The 25,795-nt window shown below is 37.2% G+C and overlaps 1 protein-coding gene across 4 annotated transcripts in view; it reads right to left on the bottom strand.

Moving 5' to 3' along the window:
• The window catches only part of fto (FTO alpha-ketoglutarate dependent dioxygenase), a 175,939-nt gene that overhangs the window by 21,814 nt on the left and 128,330 nt on the right, over positions 1-25,795 (bottom strand). For 2 of the 4 annotated variants that reach the window (XM_018093066.2, XM_018093068.2), the window contains one exon: positions 14,603-14,713. In XM_018093066.2, the coding sequence (XP_017948555.1) occupies positions 14,603-14,713 (111 nt within the window). 4 annotated transcript variants of the gene reach the window in all.

Raw genomic sequence — 25,795 nt, 5'->3', positions numbered from 1 at the left:
CTTACAAACTGCGCATGTACAGGGGTCTTGGTGCAGGAGCATGGCATTATGGGAATTTTTTTTTACAGAGCTCAGGGTTTCTTTTTCCTATGAGGCTTCTAAACATCTGAACAGGCGAAATATGGGGAGACTTAAGGGCACTATTTAGAGAACTAAAGGTGTGCCTGCAGCTCGAGATTAACTCTTTATCAGTGTGAACACAACAATCAGCCTTTCTTTCTCCTTTAATTGTGCTGGTATGAACCATAAGTATAATGTGTAATTTCAGGTGTTCCCTGTTTGGTACAAGATAACAAAACTGATAGATATTAACAAAAGGCAAAAGTATGTTCAGCAAAAACATCATTTACTGAACTAATGATAAAAAAGGTGGGTATGCTGCCCCTTTAAGAAAAATACATGTCTACTGTTTTGTAGATTTCCCTAATATTTTTTTAAACATTTTCTAAACAAAAATGTGAATATATTATCCATAGGCTAATAGGGAGTGACAAAATAAATACATTTACTATAATCAAGTTCCTAGTAGTAAAATGATCATATTTAAATGCTATTCGGCAAATATTTTTACGCTAAATCAGTGGATAATGTACTTTTTACAAACTCAAGTGGAATATTGATGTATAATATCTCTGCATTCCACTGCTCTATATACAGATTAATACATGGGACACTGAACACAAGTAGCTCTTAGGGATATTTACCTCTGCTGAAGAACCTTACTTATGTCTATGGGCATCTGTGCAAAGTGATAGGGACTGGTTGTTAATTTAAAAAGCATTAAATTTATCTCTTGGCGAGATTTTAAAAAATCATGGTCCGCAAGCTGTTGTTTAACTCTTGTTTCTGCACTAGAATGACTTACAGTGCATTGTGCTGCTGTGCAACCAAAGGTCTGACACAAAAGTGTTATTTTTCATTCCTTGCCACATTGGCTGCGTACATGTGCAGATGTCTGTAATCCTTAACAACAGAGGAGATGCAAAGTACTGCAACTGGAGCCTTTTGATGTTTCATTCACGCAGCGAACTGTTATAATGCTAAATGTAAATACTTTCAGATTGTTAGACTTAAGCCCTACATAATGGGTGGAAATTTAAATACTTGGTATGATAGGCTTGTGAAAAAAGGCTTCTGCTGGGCTATACTGAAATCAGACCCAATACACAGACCCAACAAATAATGACTGTCTATGCCATACAACAGGGCCTAAAAGCTACCTTGAGATTGTAAGCTCTTTTGGGTAGGGCTCTCTTCACCTCTTTTATCACTTACTGATTGCTTTATATGTTACTCTGTATGTCCAGTGCATAAACCCACTCATTGTACAGCACTGCAAATATGTTGGCACTTTATAAATAAATGTTAATAATAATAATAATAATATCTTGCTGCATAGCATGTAGTTCCATGTAGTTTTGCATTAAATGCTTGGACTTTGGTTTGTGCATTTTCATACCTCACACATTTACCTCATACATTTGAAAAATGGAAAGAGGGACAAAAAAAAGTGGCGCACATAGTGCAGCGAAATTATTTTGACCACGCCCATTTTGCAACCACATCATTTTATGTGTTGTACGTTGCATGTACAGTTTTGCTAATGCAGGTGAAATTGCCCTTTAAGTTGCAAGTCTCAGTTCCCCCAAGAGACCTGTGTAGCTTATACAATTATATCATAATGCAGGTGTAGCTTGTTAAAGTTTCTGGGCTCTCTGCCAAAAGCCCACTTATTTAAGTAAGTTTGAGAAACAATTTATCTAGGTGCAGGTATAGCAGGAGGTATGCATTTTTAACATTTGCAAATTAAATTAACCAAACCAATGAAATTATTTCTTCTAAACACAGTTTGACAGAGTCAGATTTTGCTTCTAGCAACTGTTAAATAGCTCTGCCAATGGATATTAGTGAGACTTTTAGACACAACATACACATTTTATGTTCAGTAGTCCACTTACACACATACTACTACTACAAAAAATATATACAGTATATAATATAGGTATTTTTTGTATTTTTATTGTATTTTATTGTAATTTTTATGTATACAAATAAAATATATATTTTTTTAATAACAGTTTTTCAGGAAAATTGTTACCAGAAATGTGTATATTTTGTATGTTAAACAATAGCCTGCAGGGGTAAAAATGTGTACGTATTGTTTGCATTGGCTCAATCGTGTGATACAATGACAACAAAGGATCTTGCTTGACACCTAAGCTGGATATCAGGAACACTGAATATACAAGTGCTATGCTTATGTGTGCAGTGGGCCAGCACACAAAAACAAACAAATAAACAAAGAAAATAGCCTAATTATCCTTTTAAATGTTCAAAATGCCATGTCCTTCCAATCCCTAATGCTCGTTAGCACATGTAATTAACTTTATAACTGTCAACATAGCTGCCAGGCTGGCTGACAATGAATAAAGAGCTGGTTTTACTAGCACAGCCGAGGACAAAAACATTGCAGGTGACAAGGATATTTCTGACATCAAAACTAATTATCTCAAAAGCAGCCAAGACATGCTGTATGCAAAACATAAACTTTGGGGATGGGTCCAATGGAACTGAGAGTCAGACAATCTTTGCCAAAGGAACCATGCACATGCTGGCAGATCTGGGTCATTAGGCTCATCCAACATCTCTATTCCCTAAGCTTGGGCCATTTTTGTATGAATCCTTTTAAACCCTAAAAGGATATTTAACAAAATAAACTGTCAGCAGCACAAAGTGCATGAAGCATTTCACATTTTTAATAATTGTTATAACATATAGTTATATTATATTTTACTCACGATAGGCCAAGTGCTGCTTGCCATGCAGTCTGTGTGGCCTTAGGCAGCTATTGCTTTTCTGTCATCTTGTGTGGAATATAGGATAGACATTATTTTTTTCTAAACTGTTGTTGCAGTTACTATACATAGCAAAGACAAACTCTGCAAACTACAGGTGGGATGATCTATGATCTAAGTTTAAAAAAAATGGTATTATCACAAAATCCCCAGTTTTTAAAAATGCTTGCATTTGCACAGGTACTCAATTACTATAAAAGCAGAGGAACATGGAATGGGCATTGGTCAATCCTCTCTTTTGTTTATAGTATAACTGTCCAGCTAGATCAGCCACACTACAATTTATACTTTACTCACATTTTTATGTTCCCACAACACCCTTTGACCCTTTGCATATTTTTGTTATTCTGCAGGAAAAATATAAGTAGAGTTGCCACCTGTTTCCACATATAATACTGCCTGGGAGGGGTTAGCGAAAGGGCAGGGCTGTGATGAAAGGGGGTGGAGTCATGATATTAAAGGGTGAGGCTGTGGCATAAAGGGCTGGAGTTGTGATGTTGATGGTCAAATCAGAAGGGTAATTGATGAGTAAGTCTGTTAGAAGGGGAGACTGGGATGGATTGGAAGTGCCCTGGGGTGGATGGACTAACAAATTTACTGGCAAAGTACACTTCTTTTATATTTTATATAGTGCAATCTAGAACGCTATATTTATTCTGCAGAAAGCTTTACCATACATAAGTAAAAAACCCCTAGAAACTCCCTCCGTTTGTTTAAAGGAGAAGAAAAGGCTACCAAAGAGTTCATCTCAAACTGCAGGCTTACCTTCAGTTGTCTCAATAGTGCCCTTAAGTCTCCCCAAATTGCGATTGCTCAGATGATCAGAAGCCAAACAAGAAAGAAAAACGCTGAGCTGGGTAAAGAGGATTCCCATAATGCCTCGCTCCTGCACTTGGTGACCAGGACTGTTGGCAGCGCATGCGCACATGTCCCTCTTCAGCAGCACAAGCAGGCGCGCTTCCCTTCCGAGATAGACCGGCAAGCGTCTGGTTGCCATGGCGACGCCCTATATAAATGGCATGTTCAGTGGCGATCCAGGCCATTTCAAGTGGAAGCAGCAGGACAGGCGAGTGCTGGTGGGGGGAGGGGGAAGCGGGCAGTGCAAACTGTTGTCTAAATTTAATCTTGTCAGCCTAAGATATGGCAGCACATTTGTATTTTTACCAGGAAGCGGGGGGTGCTGGTGGGGGGAGGGGGGAGCGGGCAGTGCAAACGGTTTGGACGGGGGGGGGGGTGCTGGTGGCTCTGCACACTGGGTGGGTGGGTGCCGGCAGGTGCGGGGAGTAGGGGGGGGCAGTTGGTTTTTGAGCTGGTCAAAGTCGCAGGATGTTGGGGACACATGCGCAGTAGAGACGATGAGGGAAAGGGTATGGGCATCCCTTTTTAAAGATGGCGGCGCCGTTCACTGAAACAAGTATGTAGTTTGTAGTAATAGTATCTCTGTTAATCTTTCATTAGGCAAGCCAGATATATAGCATTTTTACACAGCAATAGTAGTACTATTTAAAAGTGTGCTTAATAGATTTTGACTTTCCTTGTCCTTTAAGATAGCAGCTGCCATTTTAGCTTGGTCTCCCTGTAGCTTCCATGTTGCAGCTCTAGAGGCTGGTAGCATGGATCACGCATTCTGATGGGAGAGGGGGTGAATTCTTCTGTATTCTTATGCGAGGGGGAGCAGGAGAAGGGAGAGGGAGAGAGCTGCACAGACTCTGCCAGGGAATGAAGGATTTTTACTGAGAGAGGAAGTCTGATACTGAAGAAGAATACCGAAGATGGGAAGCTCCTGTGACAACACTGAAGGCCCGAATCATTACTGTTATAAGGACACTGAACGTTTAGTCTTGTGCATTAAGTTCAGTATAAAAAATATAAACATATTCATTATTAGGGTTTAGTTCTCCTTTTTTTAATGCTTAATTAAAAGGAAAAAATGCATATATACACACGGTTTATGTGCCAATGAGATTCTGTAGGACATTCTAAACTTAACAGGAGATGCGACCAATCACAGCGCACACATTATATATAAGTTCAGTGCAAATCCAATTGCTATGCAAATGTTCCAAGTATACCAGGAGCAAAGACCTAAATTGAGAATCAAAAACAAAGCTATGCCAGCATTACTGTACTGCTCCTAGAGGCATCTGATGAGCACTACAAAGGCACATTAGGGGGATGATTTATTAAAGGAAAAGTAACACTAAATTAAAGTAAAAAATCTATTCTACCCTCTCCAATAATTGCCCTATCCTGCACACAGTTAATTATTTTTTCTGCTTTATTAGAAAATACCTTAGAAAACGTTGCTTCCGGTCATTTCAAATATGGCGATACGGCGATGCAGGGCAGAATCCACTATGTGACGATCAACATCTCCTCCTTGCCCAACTCCAAAACCAGAAGTCAATTGTTTTCCTGTATAGAAGGAAGGCTAGGAGGAGATGTTGATCGTCACATTGTGGATTGTGCAGAGGGAATATCGCTGTATCGCTGTATTTGAAATGATGGAAAGCAAAGTTGTCGAAGGTGTTTTCTAATAAAGCTTTCAAAATAATAAACTTTGTGCAGGATAGGGCAATTATTGGAGCAGGGTAGAATAGATTTTTTACTTGAAAATATTTAGGGTTACTTTTCCTTTAACATTTAAGTTTGAATTTTTCCGCAATTTGTGGGGAAAGAATTAAAATTGCAATAGTTTTTTTCTTAATCACTGTTTTGTTTTCACAATATCTAAAACCTGCTGTTTATTATGGCTTTGCAGTAGACATATATATCTAGATATACATATAATGTGGTTATCAGGACAAAAACTGTAAAGGCAAAATGTATATATATACTTTTTTATATCACAATCAAAAAATAATCGGCGCAATCTACAGTCTTTTTGGCTTTGTAATATGCAGTTTCAAAACACAGGTGTGTGTAAAAGATATTTTATTTATCAGGCCGCAGTCTAAATTCCCCAACTTTTTATTAAATCTGGTACTCAGGAATAAGGAGCAGGAATAAAGGAATAAAGCAGGGCTAAACTGAAATATCCTTTCACCAGCAGAAATTCTATTCCTATCTTTAGAAGCTCCATAAGTATATATTTTTTTCTTTTTGTTGCTGCACTTGTTATTATTGATTAAAGGAATGCTACAATAACTTTTGAATGTCTTAAGGTTTGGAAAACCACAAACTAATGTTTGACATTGCTGTCTGGTTTAAAGGGATGATCTGACAACCCTGCTCCTTAGCACCGCCCTTTAAATTTGGGTATGAAAAATGTTTAAAGCAGCATTAAACATTTTATTTGTTATCCTTCAAAGCTATGTCAGGGTTGCAAAGAAAAATGTAATTATGTAACAAGAGACTAAGGGGGCCATTTACTAGCTTTCTGATTTTTCTTTCCCGATTCAGATTTTACAGTGCTAAAAGTCCCAGACTTGCAATTTACTATGCGTCGAAATGGCTAAAGATCAAATTCATGGTTATTACCACAAAAACATGTGAATCATGAAAAAAGAAAAAAAAAACATGCATTGATAAATAACCCCATAGTGTATTTTATTATATATAGGGGTAAACCCGACATGGAGAGCACAGATTTCATCGCAGCCCTCTATGCCACATCGTTTATACCACATTTAATGAAAATAGTGAAAGAATGGAACTTTAACTAAATTATGCTGAAGTTTATATAGTGGACCCAGCTGTATAGCCCTCCTGCTTTTCCTAAACACTCAGGGGCAGATTCACTAATGGCGATCCAATAGTAAGCAATGCACCCCTCATGCTGACCATGTGATTTGGAGCTTTATATAAATGACTAAATACAATATATTATGTCCTTATGAATTTAAAGCCTTACCATATTTCTTTTATATAATATTCTGAGTAAGCACATGGTGTTTAGCCCAGAGAGAGAAAGAATGTATTGCTGAAAGTCTAGCCTGAAAACTATGTGGTGGAAGCTGTGAGCCAGTATTCGTGGCAGCTGTCAGCAAAGACACGGAGGGAGTTCTTATTAGCCTGTACTCAGCCAGCCAGAAAACCCATTACACGGCCCTAAATAGACTTAATCACGTCTATCAGTTGGGAAATGGGATAATTACAACAAATAACAGAATGCCAAAAAGTGTCCATAGAACAAAGAACAGGAATTGGGGAGGATTATTGATGGCATTTATATAACACATTTCAAGGGCAGTGATGCATTAGGGTGTCTGGTTCTAAACGAGTTAATAAATGTCTTTCTTGTAGTACAAAAAGATACGTAATCTCTGCTCAATGATACCACTCAGGATCTGAATATAAGGATCAAATTATAAAAACTATTGAGCTTCTGTGAATTTTTCACATTTTCAAATAAGTATAATAAAAAAATTATGTTAAAAGACATACCAGACCTGCCACCACTTTTTTCCTGTAGGTTTATGAGAACGTACAGGCTACAGATCTTTCATTGCATAGGGTATCTGTACTTTCTTTCTCAATGTTGCTTTTTAATAGAGAGGAGACTGAACAAGAGACTGTAAATTAATTATCATGCCATCATAATAATTAAGCCTCTATTTACCTAGGCCATTACACACCGTATAACAGAGTGCTAATGCAGTTCTTCTACACACTACTACATAATTACATATAGAGTCCATCAAGTTCAATTCTTCCAAGTAAACTACTACTAGTACATATGGTAATGCCACACAAGGCATTTTGGGTGTTTTGAATGAAATGTTTTAAGTAGCCTAAAAAGATAGCACTTATAGGCAACAAATGCAATTATAAGGGGGAGGTCTATATGTATGTTGCTTCATAATGCTCATTGTAGTGTTCTTGTACCAGAGAGTATACATTGTTTTTATTATCCTATTAACCTATCCATTTCAAATAAATGCAGAGATACTGTGCATGTAGACAGACAATTTGCTAATTGCTAAATCAGGTTATGAGAGCAGATATCTAGGCTAAAAAAAGTTTGACCAAACACCAAAGAGATGACTGTAAGCCTGTACTTGTATCACACCTCCACCACAGGTGCCATTCCAATATGGAAAACCGTTAAAAGGAACAAGAAAGGCTATAACGCAAAACTACCTGCAAATTCACTGCAATTTATTTACCACAACTTAGTTTGAGCCTAATAGGCCTTTTGTTAAATCTAAATCATACCCACTGATACTTAAGTTTAACCACTGTTTCAGGAAGCAAGACACACCCCAAGGTATACTTTACCTATCTATTATTCGTGATCAAAATGTTTTACAAGGGTACAATGTCATTAATAGTTGTATTAAACATAGTCCTCTGAATGTCCATAAGCTAGAATATTGTAGTGAATCTCCATCTCATCTGTAAGCAAGTGTATTAAAAGGAGCCCAGTATAGTAGAGTCTGTACACACAGGTTACCTGTGATACATAGGCTACCTGCTCTCTCATGTAAGCCTGTGGTATCTGGGGCAAACATTGACCAAACATGTTCTCAGAGATACTTATGCCAATCTTTTGCAAAGTGATATCCACAGTCAACTTTAACATCAACTAGACACCACCACTACTGGTGCAAGTCAAGTTCAATGATAGATTTTGTGCTAGAGCTTTAAAATCTTTTTTCAAGTGAACAGGCCAGGAAAAAGCTCAGTACCAACAGGAAAAAACACAAAATATTTCCTGGCTAGAAAAAAGTCCCATAACCACAGGTTCTGTGATAAATAGGAGAGCCACAGCAGGCAACAACAGTAACACACAGAAAAGGCTTGATACATTCCCTAGACAGAGTGCTCATGATCAACACCTCTAATATCAGCTCTAACAAACAACAATGTTAAAGGAGCAGCATACAGTATGTCTACTCTATATGTAGCTTTGTGTATAGGTTAATACATAGGACTTGCTTTGAAAATGCATTCCAATTCTTTTCTTCTACTTAAAAAAATCCACATTAACCTATTTTTTTTCTATTATAAAACATCATCGGAAAATGGTTTTGTTTTTACCTCCCCTCTCCATCCCCTATTACTCAGGGTAATTTGTTTAACTAGAAATAATGAACTCTATATAACCAAACCCTTTTTACTGCTGCAGTCTTTCAGGCAGTGTTCAATAAACAAAGGATTTATCTGGGGACTAGAAATTTGATTAAGTAACTTCTAATTATCCCCAAGTTTCTTGTAACTTCCTCATCTGGGAAATAAAAAAAAAAGTGAGACAAAAAGCTTTCAATGTAATTTTTAGCTTTGTTTAGTGCAAGAAATAACAAAGAACCATTGCTATATAGATATATGGTGAAAATATAACAGATAAGCTGAGTAGAAAAACAGGTTTTAGTTCTCGAGCCAATGGTACATAGGGCAGTCAGCAGAGAAGCACCGGACTCTGGCAATCCAGCCTGTCATTTACTTTAATTAGCTGAACGTTTTGGGTCAAATCTGCATTTTTCAGCTGACAGAAAATACACACACAGGCCTTACACGGTAAAGGAAAATAATATCAAATAGCATTCACGATTCTGTACAGAAGTTTACAATGAAGACCTCTCTCATATAAAATAAGATATTTGGCAGCAGTATATTTTTGCACAAGTTAAGTTTGAAATGTTCAGTCAATAGACCAGTAATGTTATGAATGTATGTAGGTGAATGTATGTATGTATATATATATATATATATATATATATATATATATATATATATATATATATATATAACTGGGGCAAAAATACACTGCTGCCTTTACAGGTTGCCTGAACAATTACTAAAACTAATTTGTTTCAGAACTACCAGAAAAATAAGTCTAAAGGGCTAGTGAGGGCTAAAGAGCTGGTAACACTGAAATGTGAAAAAATAATTATAGACAATTATATATTACAGCAGTTTTTTCCAGCAACTGCATATTTCATGGCTACAACAAATTCTACTTTTAGAAATTCTACTTTTTATCCTATTGATGTTAAAGGAGTGATGGATGACATTTGACCTTTACTGATCACTAGCTCAGTACTAAAACCAATGTTAATTAACTTGTCTGTAATGCTCCACAGAATGTTGTCTTCACTGCCACCAAGGCATTTATTGACTTTATTTGTGTAAGTAATATTAAAGCCTCTCGTGCAAATGCACAATTTTAAAAGAACTGTGTAAGTGCATTTTATTTAACTGTACATGAAATTCTCTCAGTTTTTGGTTTTACTTCCCTTATTGTTGAACATGAGATTGGACTATTGTTAAGATTGTCACGCTTTGATGCAATAGCAGGTTAACAAAATGCTTTGACTAGGCGATTAAGATGTTTAGTAGAAATTGAAACCAACCCCATTTTTTGGAAAACATGTTGTTTTGAGCAGACCTTAAATAGAAGCCCATATCCATGATGTTTTCTATGTGCTAACAATGGATCAACATCTTCATTCAAAAATGACTTTAGCTACCCCATCATGATTGACTATGGTGCAGTGTACACTGAACAGCATAATATAACAAATCAGTAACCGCTCCAGAGACTCTTGTACCTAAACAGCAGAATATATTAATGACATAATCATTAACAGTAAAGCCTGAAGGGCACTCTTTAAACTCGTGGAACATGATAATACAATTCCTGACTAAGGCAGATTGGTTGTCTAAGCTGGAAAATATGTTCACTACCCGAGGTTGAAACCACTTAACGGTTGAGTTATACCATGTGAAATGAAATGGTGGCTTAGCGATAACTGGCCCCTATTGAAAATAAGGAAGACAAAAGTCCAATACTATCTTAAATTTTTAAATCTAAACAATGGCATCTAAATGACGTGCAAGTTAGGGGAAAGGTGGGAAGGTGGGTGTTGGAGGGGGTGAGCACCTATGTGCCTACCCCTTCCCCCCTTATGAATATACCCTGCCAGAGACAGGCAATAAATATAGATTAATAGGGGCAGCCAAATGGCCTGTGTGCTCTGAAATGGAACGTAAAGACCAGCATCAGTTCTGGAATGGCAGTAGGCAGTGCATTTTACCTATGTTTTGCATGTTGAACTCTACCTCAGAAATCAAAAACAATCCTTTATACTGTAAGTCTGCTAGTTTGACATCTGTGTGGAGAGGGATATAAAGACACTGGAATACAATTTAAATGACAGAACTGTATGTATGTGCCAGCTTGGTTTTGTGCACAATAGATCTTGCCAGACAAATCTAATTGTCTTTTATGAGGAGGTGAACAGAAACCTAGACCTTGGGGTTGCTGTGGACATGAATTACTAAGATTTTACTAAAATGTTTGATACACTATAGCACAAAAGGTTACTAATTAAATTAAAGTAGTGGCCTCAACATATTTTTGTACTTGTGCAGAAAGCTAGATGAGAGATGGAGAAATGTTGATAAATGGAACATTTTCTAATTTGACCTGTGTTGTTATTAAGAGTGCCTCAGAAGTCTGTCCTTGTTTAATTGCTTTTTCACTTGTTTATAAATTACCTTGAGGTTGGTACTTGTTTGCTAAAGATACTGAATTATACAATAAAATAGAGTTTATTCAGAATATTTCAATTTTCAGAGAGACTTGGAACTGGAGAACTAGGGAACCAACTGGCAAATAATGTTCAACATTAATTAGTAAATACAAGGTTATGCATATGGATGAAAACTTAACACATTTATCAGATATTGCAACTCTAGAAAGGGTCAGCCAGTATGTGGTAAACCTACTAAAGTATTTTTTTTTACATACAGAGGAATATTGAGGAGTGCGCCCAATTGCTTGAACACAATTGCTAAAGTGAACTGCATTCCCAAACTTCCAAAGCCAAAGCTCCCACAAAGATGATATGGTCAAGTGTAAGTCAAGAGGATTTTAACATAGAAATCTGTCTACCACAAAGTCCAATATTATCTAGCTCTTATATTAAGAATATTTTTACTTTTTATTCTTTATTTTTTTAAATTTGGTATTGGGCTGGGGAAGATGATTTTATTGATAGGAATTCTTGCGAAAATGTTAATTTAATATAAACATCCTTGAAATGGAAAAGAACTTATTTACTCAATGCTATCAATTAAAATTCTGTCCCATTTCTAAAATAGTAACTTTAATCTTCACTCTCAGCATTCTGTCTCTCTAAATGCAGGAGTTCTCAGATTTTGATGAACAGTTAGGTCAAATACATAAATGGTGTGTGCTCCCTTTGCCTAGACAATATATTAGAGCTGGTTGTCTTTTAAAATAACCAAATCTAACAAAAAGCTGCATGCAGGAAGACATATGCTAAAGAGGGACACTAAAGTGTACCATTATTTCAGAAATGGTACAGGATTTTCAGCTGATTATATTTGCAAAGTTTCCATTTTGCATGCGATGAAGCATATTCTTATGAAAGTTACCATTTAACAAAGAGAAAAAGCCACTACCCATCACTTCTTGTATATATCACAAATTCTCATGGTGCAGCTCCCTGCACACATGGCCATTTCTCAACTACAAAACAACAATAACATGAGCGCAACAGATATTAGTGGTGCAGGAGCTTAACCCACTTGAAAGAAAGGAAATGGACACTCCCTCAACCATTGAGATGATTTATGGCTGAGTAGGTGATTTAAGTACCTGCATCACTAGTGTGTGCAGCTTCTATTATTGTCACTTTAAAAAAAAATGTCATTTTCAGCATAGAAGGTGTGGAGGGTAGGACCTTGTTGTTAGGATTAAGACCCTGGCTCTGTAGATCTGCATTTTGTTAGAGCCGTACCTCGACAGAGCTGATATGTAGGCTAACTGTTTACACAGATATCTCTCTCTGTATAAAGAAAACTATTAAAGCCCCAAAAGGATGAACTGAGTAAATGGACAGCAACTGTATTTTTGCGACTTACCTGTGTTAACTCTTATGCAGTTGTTTTAAGCCACTGTTTTTGGTTACATTTATTTTGTCTAAATAAAGTTTTCTTTCTTTTAACACATGCTCTTGACCACTGCATGTATGACTCTGTAATTATGTTTGAATAATTTGGTGAAAAATTGCAGAAAAAATTGTAATACCCATGAACAACAAATCTCACTATAATAAAATGGGCGGTCCCTTCATCTTCTGATTTAAACAGCACCAGTTTTGTGAGCTGTGAGTAGGACCAATAAGCAATCTGTTTACAGCTATATAAAATGTGGTACACTACATGCTAATAAGTGGCAGTACTAATTATTTCATTTAGAATGATAATCAGGCAGAATCTCTAACCAAACGATGCTCGCTTACATCCCGTGAGTTTTAGGCTGGATATCTCTGAAACATGTTATTACACTAATCTGCTTTTGTTGGGGGTGGTCAGTAACTAAAATGCAACATACTGTAATAGAACATCATGTTAAACACTAGCACTCCAAAGCCTCAGCGCATGGTGTAGCATCAGAAATATCCTGGCATCTGGTTTCTTTATTTAACTGCTTTCTTGTGGCTGGGATCTTAATTTTTTACCTTTGACAGCAGTGTTATTGCAGCCAGACAGTGGCATCTGGCTGCTGAAAACACTCAGTGAACTTTAATTAATTGGGGAGAAATTACATGGTCTTCCAACCGTGTAGTTTCTCATCAGAGCACATTACAGATTTATATGAGATGTTTCTCTATGGTGTCAAGTGTAATTAAAAATGGGGTAAGAAAGATGGCAAACTAGTCTTTTTTCCAAAAGCGGTAAAGTATTTTTTTTTTTTAAGCTTTAAAGTTTTTGATGAGTGGGCAGTTTTCAAAATAACAGCATGAGTGAAAAGACTACTCATTAGATGACTTGGAAATACATGGATTACAACTGTAATCAGTTGTTATAGATGTATGGGTTCAAATATACCCAATAGTACTCATAATTACCAATGATAGAATAATGGTTGGCACAACTCCACCAACTGCAGATTGATATGAAGGTCATAAGTGTTACCTCTGTCTATTATTGAAGCTTGGGTTCCTTTTTACATAATGTCACAGATATCCAAGTGAACTGGAAAAAGGGCTTTAACTCAGACATTCTAGAACATTCACTTATTTGCTTTTAAGCCTTTCCAGTGTTATTTTGGAATTCTGTTAATTACTGTCCTACTAAAAGGTGATCTTTTATTTTAACATAAAACATGTGTTAAAAAAAATCAGTTCAGTATTGAAAATAAAAACATTTTACAAAGAATATAATTTTAAAAAAAGGACATAGTATTTCATGAATTGGCTTGGTTAAGAATCTAAATACATTTCCGGCAAACTATATATATTAATATTTTTTAAGTATGTATGCTTTTTATCTGTGTTTTGTACATTTTTAAAGAGAAAACTAAATTTATGTTATAAATAGAACAGGTGAGGAAGTAACTGCTCCCACCTTGTTTTTCATAGGGAATTTGGTTTATATATATTTGCATATCTTAGTACCACTGGTTTCAACACTCACATGCACTATGCCTGGCATTTTAAAATACTGCTATATTTCATTGCAGTGGAAATGTTAATTTGCTCTTCACAACCCCTAAACTAGCTCTTATAATAAATCATAAACTCCCCCTGGGGTAGGTGGTAGCTACTGTACCTTGATGGCCTTCTGTAGCTCAAGATTAAAAGCTCCAAATGGAGTTATACTCCAGGAAAATCAATATATGATTACTGAAAAAGATCTGTATGGATTGGTCTGTTATGTGGAAAGCAAAATAAAATGTTCTTGAAAAGAGAGATCTGCAGTTGGTGTTTATGAACAAAATGCTGCCTCAGTTACTTTCATATTGTTACAGTATACAGTATAGTGGTAGTCACCTTAAGGTAATGGGCTTTTTATGAGCAGAAGGCTGGAGTAAAGTCTCATCACAGTCACAGTCTGACCTTGCAGCAGGTTCCACCGGCATTGCAGAAGTGAGAAAGGTAATTCTGCAGCAAGTTAGAAATAATTATAATTCAAAACTTCAGTGAACTGTCGGCTTTGCCCACATAATCTTGTGAATGGAACTAGATAACATGCTTATAAGAGTCAAATTTCTATACAAGCCAGCTGTAAAAGTAACATACTTATCTTATTAAAAACAATACATAAAACAGTGCCGGTTCATTATGTGGTCTGGAATTTTAACAGAATTACATTTCTGTTGCCATAAAGGCCAGAACAAAGAAATGTGCATACATTGTGTGCTCTTGTGCATGGCAAAGCTATAGACAGAACTACCATGGCAAGGCTATAGACAGAACTCCTAATTATCGTTCAAAGTGAAACATGAACAAAATAAAAATACAAAGAGGTAAAACACCTGCTAAGGCAAGGGCCAGTATTACGAATTTACCATCAAGGTAGTTGCCAGCAAATTAGGTTGAGCCCCTGGCCCACCCATCCAGCAGAATCTTACCTTTTTTTCTCAGCATATTGTTGTATTATCTGGCATCCACACTTTCATCTAGTCATTGCTCCATCAGCATTCATAATTACCCCGCCCCTTTGTGTCACTGCCCAATACCTTACCTCACAATACTTATGATACCGGCCAGTAAAAAACAATTTTAAAAAAGTTGGCATTCCAACTCCCTATTTAAAGTGTACCTTTATGGTCTGCTGTCTCTTGGGTATGTAAATGCCTTATTGTAGCCAGTTTGTCCTCCAGAAATGAGTTATTTTCTGCCTATATTTCTCCTGCATGGTGGCAGTATTTTGCAGCTGATGAAATCAGAGCCTCACCTAAAAAACTATGGGGCTGATTTACTAATCCACAAACAGTCCGAAGGCGTCCGAATGTGTTTTTGTCGTAATGATCGGTATTTTGCGATTTTTTCGTAAATTGTCGCGACTTTTTCGTAGCTGCTGTGACTGTTTAGCAAAATGTCGCGACTTTTTCGTAGCGCTACGACTTGCGCGAATTGTCGCGACTTTTTCGTAGCCTTCGCGCCGAGTACGAAAGTTTCGGATTCATTCAAGCTTCAGTATCGTGACTTTTCTTGGGCCAGGTTGGAGCTGCAGAGTGCCATTGAGTCCTATGGGAGGCTTCCAAAATCATGCTAAGTCTGAAAGTTTTGCCCGCAGTTTACGAGCGCTCAATACAAAAAAGTCGCGACAAGATACGAGCAAATCGTAAAGGCTACGAAAAAGTCGCGACAATTTACGAAAAGTTGTAACGGTGACGAAAAAATCACAAAAACTAAGAAAAAGTCGCAAAATGTTCGTTTTCCAATCGGAATTTTTCCCATTCGGATTCGTGGGTTAGTAAATCAGCCCCTATGAGTCACGCTGTGCACAATCAGCACCTATGAACCCCATCCCCCATAATTCAAATAATTCTCAAAGGACATGCTGTAATAATAAAGTATTGTTAAACTTTTTTAACTTTTTCAAGTGAATGAGCTCACAGAAGTGGGGTTAGGAAAAAAATATACTTCTGAATGCAGCAAACATATGTAATGAATACCTATTAACTGCAGGGAATCCTATAAAGATCCTGCCCTCTCCTTATACAGTGATCTTCTACTTAGCACCATTCCACAGTTATACAAACAATCCCACTGCCTGTCATAGTGAACACAATGACTGCGAAGAGGCACTCTTTATCATAACAAGCAGCCTGTTCTGAAACTATTTGTTAAGTAACTCATTTAGGCTACAAGGTAAAATTATGCTGATACTTCAGACATAAAATAAGCAGCTTTGTCAGTTATCAAAATGTTAGGCACCCCCAAGTGACTTTAATCGCTTACCTTGTACCCCAGGCTGGTGCCCCTGTTACGAGCGTGCGATTCCTTCTTGTGCGTTTTTCTGCCGGCAAAATCCTTGGGCCGGCGCATGTGCGTTAGAGTGAAAAGCCGACTTTGTTGTTAAAGTTCGGCTTTTCAATTTGATGTGCATGCGCAAGCTCGCCAACACAGAAGGAAACGCTCGCTGCTACCCTGGGCTGAAGACAAGCTTTGCATCATCCCAAAATCTTTTGTATGTGCCAGAATGTTGGATCTGATGCCCATGATACACAATTATAGACAGAGGGGGGGGGGGGGGGGATGAGATGAGTGCAGTAACATCTAGAAAGTGCAGAATGATAAGTGAAAGTAATTGCCTGTCCTGACTGTATGTCTGAGGCATAAAGGTGGGGCAGGAAATATAGAATTGACAGCTGAGATTTTTAAATACCTTTATAACAGAAGTTATATGGAAGTTTTAATTAAAAAAATTTAGGCCTCATGTTGAATTTGAAAATGACTTATTATACAGCTTTCTGTCTGGATAACAGACCCAATTCATTTGGATTTGCCAAAATGTTAGGCAGTAAACAGGAATGTTTTACTCTACTGTGCTTACATTATTGCCCAAGCATGGATGACTGCAAGATAACTTAGTAATCTATTTCATGGTTTGGTACCCCCTAGTGAAATATGCTTATCTGAAGAATGACCCTTTAAATACAGAGCAATACCGTGCTGGTCATTCCAGTTCCCAAATGTTTGCTAAATGTATTAGCCATAACTACCTCAAGGTCTTTCTCAAGGCTTTGCCAAACTTTACTAAAACTAGAATTTATCTAGCCTTGAAACTTGTATAAACTCTACTTGGTATTTTTTTTAATAAAACACAATAATTCTTGAATTTCTTAAATTTCACAAGAATGTTGGTAGCATCAAACTAAAATATAATGTTTATTGTGTGAAATCATGATTCTTTCTATCACAATTTAAATGGGAGTTTATTTCCATAAATCCTCTTTATTTTTCCTAAACAGGAATTGCTCCATTTGGAACATTGGCGCTCATTCTTGGAAAACAATAATGTGTTTAATTTCCCCTTGAAACTGGGTGAAATAGAAAACAATGATGGGATTAACTTTCCCTTGAAAATGTGTGAAATAGAAAACAATGTTGGGATTAATTTCCCCTTGAAACAGGGCGAAATAGAAAACAATGTTGGGATTAATTTCCCCTTGAAACAGGGTGAAATAGAAAACAATGATGGGATTAACTTCCCCTTGAAACTGGGTGAAATAGAAAACAATGATGCAATTAACTTCCTCTTGCATGTGTGTGAAATAGAAAAAAATAATTAACTTCCCCTTGAATATGTGCCAAGGACAGGCTGTCACTGACTATTCTATTCCTCTGCTATTCTAAGCCTCTATAGAACTCAATGGTTCTTACCAGCTCAAACCTGGCGTACTTTTTGTCAGTCAAAAAAAGTCACACAAAGTTCTATAAATCTCGAACGTTTGTGGTTTTTAAAAAAAATCTTAAATTTTTCGAGAAAAAACGAAACAATCGTATACTGCCAAAAACACATTTGTAAATCTTGAAAAATATGAAACATGAAAAAAAAGTAGAACTTTTCTCAGGAAACCTGAAATAAGCCCCTTAATCATAAGCGGCATATTTTTAAATCCTGGGTACATAACGTTACAGTTATTGTAAGTGGCAAGTTGAATCTCATTTGTCCGTTACCCACCCAGGTCTCGATGCAAGGTACCACATCCTTGCTGGAATTAATTGGGCTGCTTAGTTTTATATCATCTGTAAACATAAATATCTTCTTGCCAATGCCCTCCCCGAAGTCATTAATAAGCTTTAGATTTATTTATTACAATATTTCTATTCATTTATTTCTGTTTGTCCCTCCTGTTTGTTCTTTTATGGTACAGATATGGGATCAGATGAACCATCTTCCCATAGTCTCCATTTTAATTAAATAATTAAAATTTTTAAAAATGATTTCCTTTTTCTTTGGTAATACCTTGTACTGTACCTTGTACTTGATCACAAATAAGATATAAGTAATCTTAAGCACTATTCCAACCAAAGAAGACTTAATCTACCTCACGGACTCCAACCTCACCTATGAGCAACAAGCATCACAACACTCTGAGAAAACAACAAACAAAGATAAGACCACTCATCATATCTGGTGAACTTGGACCAAAACACACATGAGCATCATTTAACCCAACAACCAAAATAAACAAAAGTCATGGAACCACACACAACGGACTGTACCCACAACAACCTCCCCTCACTAACCAAAAAAGGAAAAAGAAAAGAAGAGCAAGAACCAACTCAGCAATAAAGAGACATTATTACCAGGCACGGAACCCCCCCCTCCCTTTCCCCCCCCTCCCCCACCTACCTCTATCACCTCTCTCAAATCTTTAACCCCATTGTTTTCTTTGTTGTACATTACATGTAAAGAAAAACGAATAAAAATCTTTAGTTAAAAAAAAAAAAGATATAAGTAATCTTATTGCAGGCAAAATAACCCTTTTGGGTTTAAATGTTTTTTTTTTAGCAGACTTAAGGTGTGAAGAAGGGACCATAGTTTTAATGAAAAAGAAGAAGCTTATCTGTCTCAATAAGAAGTAATACATACAAATAGAAAAAATTATAATTCACATCGAAAACACAATCAAAGTTGTTTAAATTCCTTTTCTACAAAAGTTGTAAAAAAAATACCAGGAGAACTTTCTCCTAATATAATAGCTAAAGCCTGCAATAATTATGCTAAATGGATTTAGCTGTATTTTTTCTGTATTATAGAAGTGCTGTAAAAACTCCAAAGGTAGTGCAGCCATAAATAAATAAATCCTATTGTAGAAATCCAAAAAATAGGAAAAAAGCTTCAGCAGGTTTACTGCGAAACATTATTGTGAGTAGTGGTAACACCCACACGTGTTACCACTACCCACAATAAATGTTTTGCAGTAAACCTGCTGAAGCTTTTTTCCTATTTTTTGGATTTCTACAATTGTATTTGGTTGCAGCACAGAGCAACAACTAGGAGCTAAAGCTTTTTTCATGAGTATTTTATACAAAGTTCACCAAATTTTTTTATTTTTGTAAATAAATAAATCCCTCACCTTTGAACATAGATCCTAGTGCTTCAGTATTGGGCCTCCACTGTCTCTGTGCTGCTAGAAGCACTCTTGGCTTGTATGATATAGCATAAAACCCAAAATAGCAATACTTAATGCATCAGGCATCTATTGATCTGGGCTGAGCAGTCTATCTTATTTGTTGGGAGTAGTCAATTAGTAGAGCAAGTAATACTCCATAATTTTCCAAATCACCAAGTTATTAGAATCTAAATAATGTTGTAGCCATTACCACTTTAAATTACATGCCCCCATGTTTCTGAGATCTAGAGAAAATGCTCTCAGTGAGAAATTATATCCATGGCCACAATGTAGAAGTATACTTTTAAAGGAGAAGGAAAGGTAAAAACTAAGTGACCTTTAGAAAGGTAAATGTAAATACAGCCATAAGCACTTACAGAAACTCCTGTGACAGAGACACGCAGCTCTCTCCTCTCTCCTGCTCCCCCCTCCCTCAAGAATGCTAAGAAGTACCCCCCCCACTTAGGAATGTGTGATCTGAGCCAATCAGCAGCAAGTTTCCTCATAGTCTTACAAACTGCGCTTGTACTCTGGTCTTGGTGCAGGAGCGAGGCATTATGGAAACTTTCTTTACAGAGCTCAGCGATTTTTTTTTCCTATGAGGCTTCTGATCATCTGAATGGGAGAAAATGGGGAGACTTAAGGGCACTATTGAGAGAAATGAAGGTATGCCTGCAGCTTGAGATTAACTCTTTATCAGCCTTTCCTTCTCCTTTAATAAACCTAAAGCCTCTTAGGTATTTTAACATGTATCCTCTATGTGATACATGGACATCTGGTAGACTAAGGGAATTTGCATGAAATTTACAAGAAGGTATGGGGTGGGTCTCAGAACAATTTAACATAGTAAGTTAGGTTGAAAAAAGATGTTGACAACACGTTCAACCATAATGCCTATATATAACCTGCCTAACTTCTAGTTGATCCAGAGGAAGGCAAAAAAAAACATCTGAAGCCTCTCTAATTTGCTGTAGAGGGGAAAAAATCCTTCCTGACTCCAAGATGGCAATCGGACCAGTCCCTGGATCAACTTGTACTAAGAGCTATCTCCCATAACCCTTTATTCCCTCACTTGTACTGAGAGCTATCTCCCATACCCTGTATTCCCTCACTTGTACTGAGAGCTATCTCCCATACCCCTGTATTCCCTCACTTGTACTGAGAGCTATCTCCCATACCCCTGTATTCCCTCACTTGTACTAAGAGCTATCTCCCATAACCCTGTATTCCCTCACTTGTACTAAGAGCTATCTCCCATAACCCTGTATTCCCTCACTTGCTAAGAACCCATCCAGCCCCTTCTTAAAGTTATATAATGTATCAGCCAGCACGACTGATTCGGGGAGGGAATTCCACAACTTCACAGCTCTCACAGTATAAAATCCTTTTCGAATATTTAAACGGAACCTCCCTTCTTCTAAACGGAGTCGAATAAATGCAACTAATACAAAATACAGTTACAGTAAAGATTAAGAGTTTAGTGTCAAAGCAACAAGAAGGAGATCCCTGCCCCATAGAGCTCACAATCGAAAAGACACAATCACGAGGCTTTAACTGCCATTTAATAGATTCTTCGATGTAATAAACATTTATATTCAACATACTAATCCTGTCAATGTGCTTAAACTCTTCACTCAAACAGGTGTAGCTAAGACTAAATGAATACATTCAAGGGCATATTCTTGGGGATTAATTATATAATTTAAACAATAATTATTAGAGCAAATTACATTCTCTCAAAGGACTATGGTTGTAAGTGATGTGCTGCAGGGCTCTGTTTTGCATCCATCTTAAGGTAAGGCATTTTTTAATTTATACTTAGGGGCACATTTACTAATCCACAAATCCAAATCACGAATGGGAAAAAATTGTATTGGATACGAAAATTTCGGAAGATCGCAAATATCACGAAAATGCTTACGAAAAAATCGTGGGCAGTGAGGTTATGGAATGCCCTTCCTAGTGATGTGGTAATGGCAGATTCTGTTAATGCCTTTAAGAGGGGCCTGGATGAGTTCTTGATCAATCAGAATATCCAAGGCTATTGTGATACTAATATCTACAGTTAGTACTAGTGGTTGTATTTATAGTGTATGTATGTGAGTGTATAGATTGGTAGGTGTGGGTTGGGTGTGCTGGGTTTACTTGGATGGGTTGAACTTGATGGACACTGGTCTTTTTTCAACCCTATGTAACTATGTATTAGTCACGATATCGTATTGGCGATCCGAAAGTCACGAAATTTTCGTACCGAACAATTGTAAACAGCGGTAAAACCTTTCAGATTTTTTCGTGCAAACGTCCGAAAAAGTCGTGTGAACGCCCGAAAAAAACGGCGAAAATACGCCTGGAGCGGTCGCATTAACGCTCGAGCGTTCGTGCTTTTGTAAATGTGCCCCTTAGAGTTGTAATGTTGTGGAATTATCGCCATGAAGCATTATGTTTGGCAGATACATTACAGTTTGTTACCATTTTAGCAAGTGAGTAAACAAGGCTATTGATATTAAAGTCCATAATCAATTCAGTTATGATCCAGGGACTTCATTGCCCTTTTACTGTAAGAAAAGGAATTTTTATTCTCTCTGAGAAGGGTCGACCTATGGCCATTTTAACCTAATGGAACCCTCTGCCCATACAGACAAGCTTTTCCCAAGAAATGCGGTTTTACTGGCATGTCTGGGGTTAATGAAATGCTCATTACTTTTTCTACCATAAAACAGCTTGCACTGTCTAAGGTTAATGTAATGGTCTAAATCTATTTCCTACAAAGGATTTACTGTCATGTCTGAGGTTAATGCGATGCTCTAAAACAGTGCTGTCCAACTTATCACATGAAGTGGGCCAATTATTCTTGATATAACATGTTTGAGGGCCAGATTAAATCAAAATGATTATGTCATACAGTGAAGTCTATGGAGCCTTTGAGCAGACTAGGCACCATAAAAATCCTTTGGAGGGTAACATACAGCCCGCGGGCCTCCAGTTGGACAGCCCTGCACTAATCAGTGGCCTAGCGGAATGTTTTGGGTTAAAGAAATACTAAAGATTAATATCTTGAAAAATTAACAGTGAATAATGCATCCCCTATTATTAAATATAAGGATATTATAAATCACCAAGGAGTTCCATGACCATAGAAAAGCTGAGACTGATGGTTCTTGTCAGGCCCGGATTTGTGGAGAGGCCACAAAGGCCCGGGCCTAGGGCGGCAGAAGCTTAGGGGCAGCATGCCGCCCCGTCGCAAGAAAATTTTTAAGTTTGGCTCCCATACGGAGCAGTCGGGACCTCTCCCCACTGCTCCCTATGGGAGTTTAAAGAGCGCACTGGGGGGGGCGAGCGTTTGCGCATGCGCACGGGGGGGGGGGCACCAACAGGGGCGGCCTCGGGGCGCCCAGAAGAGAAATCCGGCCCTGGTTCTTGTGTATTATATGCCAATAACTATGACTATTTTGTTTTGAAAATAATGTATTCCTGATATCTAGCAACTTGAAATAGTCTTAAGGTGAACTCCATATTAATGAAATACAGTGTAACTGTAAGCAGCTGTCCAATACATCAATTAAAAAATATTAATGTGTGTAGTTATTTGTATTGCACTGTTGATTCTGACTCTTAAAACAATGTAGCAAAAGCCAGCTCTCTTTCATGATGGGGAGGCTTATTTATCAAAATTCTAATTTGTCAATTTTAGTTTTTATTCAGTTCGATTAAACTCGAAAAAAACTCAAATGTTTGCTTATTTTTAAAAAAAATTCAAATCTAAAAAACTAGAAAAAACTTTGAAGCACTGGGTTCATATACTCATCATTTTCAATGGGTCAATGGGTTAAAAATTAAAAAAAAAATTGCAATGGGGCAATTCCCACTGACTTTTATACAAACTTATTCATTCAAGCTTTTTGAGTTTTTTGTGCTTAATAAAGGTGGCCATACATGGGCAGATTTAAGCTGCTGATTGGGTCCTTCAGACAGATTTGGCAGCTTATCTTCCCATATATGGAGCCCTCCCAATGGGCCTAGCTGACCAATACCTGGACAAAACAGGTTGATTTTTCCTGTCATATAAAGGACCGCAACGGCTCATTGATGGCTCCTATTCACATCATTGTAATGCACGGAATCCAGGTTTGGGATTCGGCCAAGATTCTGCCTCTTTAGAAGGACTCGGCCGACTTCATGCTTATGGCCAAACCGAATCCTTAAAATCACGTAACTTTTTGTCACATAAATACAGAAGTTACAATTTTTTCGCCATGCTGCCCTTTAACCCCTTTGTATCCTAATTTACATATGTAAATTAGGATTTGGTTTGGTATTCAGCCAAATGCTTTACGCAGGATTCGGGGTTCAGCCAAACATGAAAATTGTGGATTTGGTGCTTTCCTAATTGTAATTCTATGGTTTGGCCCTAGGGTGGGCATATAGGGGGAAGGATCTGCTCATTTGGTGACCTCGCCAAACGAGCGGATCTAACAGTGTATGGTTACCTTATATCAAACATTCAAGTTTAGGTAGCCCTAATTCGAGTTTTAGCACAAAGCATTTAGAATCACTGCAAAATTCATATCCGAACATTTATATAAAAGCCCCTTAATTTCCACAATGACTGTTCACAGGTAATCAGCAGTGTTTATCAGCAGTGCATATAACAGAGAAGGAGAGATAGAAAGCTGATAGAAGGCAGAAACTGCTTCAAATAGCAGTTTGATGATAATAGATTCTGCAAAAAAGTTTTGTTTCCCCCTTGGTTAATGCTTAAATAACTATCTGGCTATCGGCTTTATCAGCATCACAACCCCTACCTAACCCACACGGAATGGATAGATATGATTCTCATAAATACGTTTCAACTGGCACTGTCCGGTGGCATAACTACCAGGGAAGGGTGTGTGGGGGGGTGCCACTGCCCTGGGGTTCACTGGGAGTCAAGCTTTGCTACAGCCAAAATCCACAGAAGCCCAGTTAAAAGTTAAAAGCATGGAGTGGGAAGAGGGGCCCCAGTGCAAATTTTGCCAGGGGGCTCAGGATCACCTGTGTTGAAATAAACCTGAAACAATTGAAGCCTGGAAAATATCAGTGCAAAGTGAGGTAGAAAGAAAGACTGAACAAATATATACACACAAAAATTACTTTATGTCTACTGATTTCATACTATATATATATATATCATCAAAAAAACCACAGTACAAATAGTTTCTTGGATTGTCTCCAATGGTAAAATAATACATAGCATCTAAATAAGACAAGCTATGCAATGACCTCTAGTTGGTTACTGTGAGCTGCAGAAAATCTTTACTGTATTTCATCTAAAAGTGCTGAACTGTCTTAGCTAAACCACAGCACTTTCGGTGGGTTCCTTGGGGAAATGTCCCCAGTGCCGAAAATTAATTGACTTTGAAAAGATCTTTCTGAATTTACCTGGCTGAATATTGCTCTCAGGCAATTATTGCTACTTTTGTACTTACAATAAAACAATTTTCCACAGCCTTGTCTGCTCATCTGGTATGTGTGTGGAGTGTGGAATGCCTTTTCAGCTTGTGGTAAGATCCATTTAGTATCTGAAAGCTGCTTAGTGCTAAACCCATAAAGACATTTTTAAGATTTATTACAATACTTTCTAATGTAGTTGTTTCAAACTTCCCATTATCAGATTATTATAAATACTGAACATGTTATCATGCCACAGTGGAAAATGAAATGTGTATTCAGAGAACAAGTGTCAAAGTCAAGTGTTTATTTTACATTATTGTATTACTTTGGGTACAGGCATGTTATAAGTGTTAAGTTTTCATTTTGCAGCATGCTACCTTTATAGAAACAGTGGGGTTTAAATATGACTGCATTCAAAAGCAGATTGTTTAGTTGTTGTGTAAGTATCAGTGGGGCATGTTGTTGGGCACTGTGGATGCCAGTGGTTATTAAGCAGAGACCTTTTCCAGTTAAAAGGTACTTGTTACAAGGCTTTACACTGGCACATTTGGCACAAAGTGCTTTACATTGGCATACAGACTAATTGCAGCATCAGGGTGATTGTTTTCACTTTTAAAATGAAACACGTGGCAGAGTCTTATTTTAAAACAGATTTTTGCATTTTAATTTCAGAATTTTTTTT

Source organism: Xenopus tropicalis, chromosome 4, assembly GCF_000004195.4.
Source record: "Xenopus tropicalis strain Nigerian chromosome 4, UCB_Xtro_10.0, whole genome shotgun sequence".
NCBI classification, from domain to species: domain Eukaryota; kingdom Metazoa; phylum Chordata; class Amphibia; order Anura; family Pipidae; genus Xenopus; species Xenopus tropicalis.
Note: the sequence above shows the minus strand (reverse complement) of the source record. Positions and strands in the feature narration are given on the sequence as shown.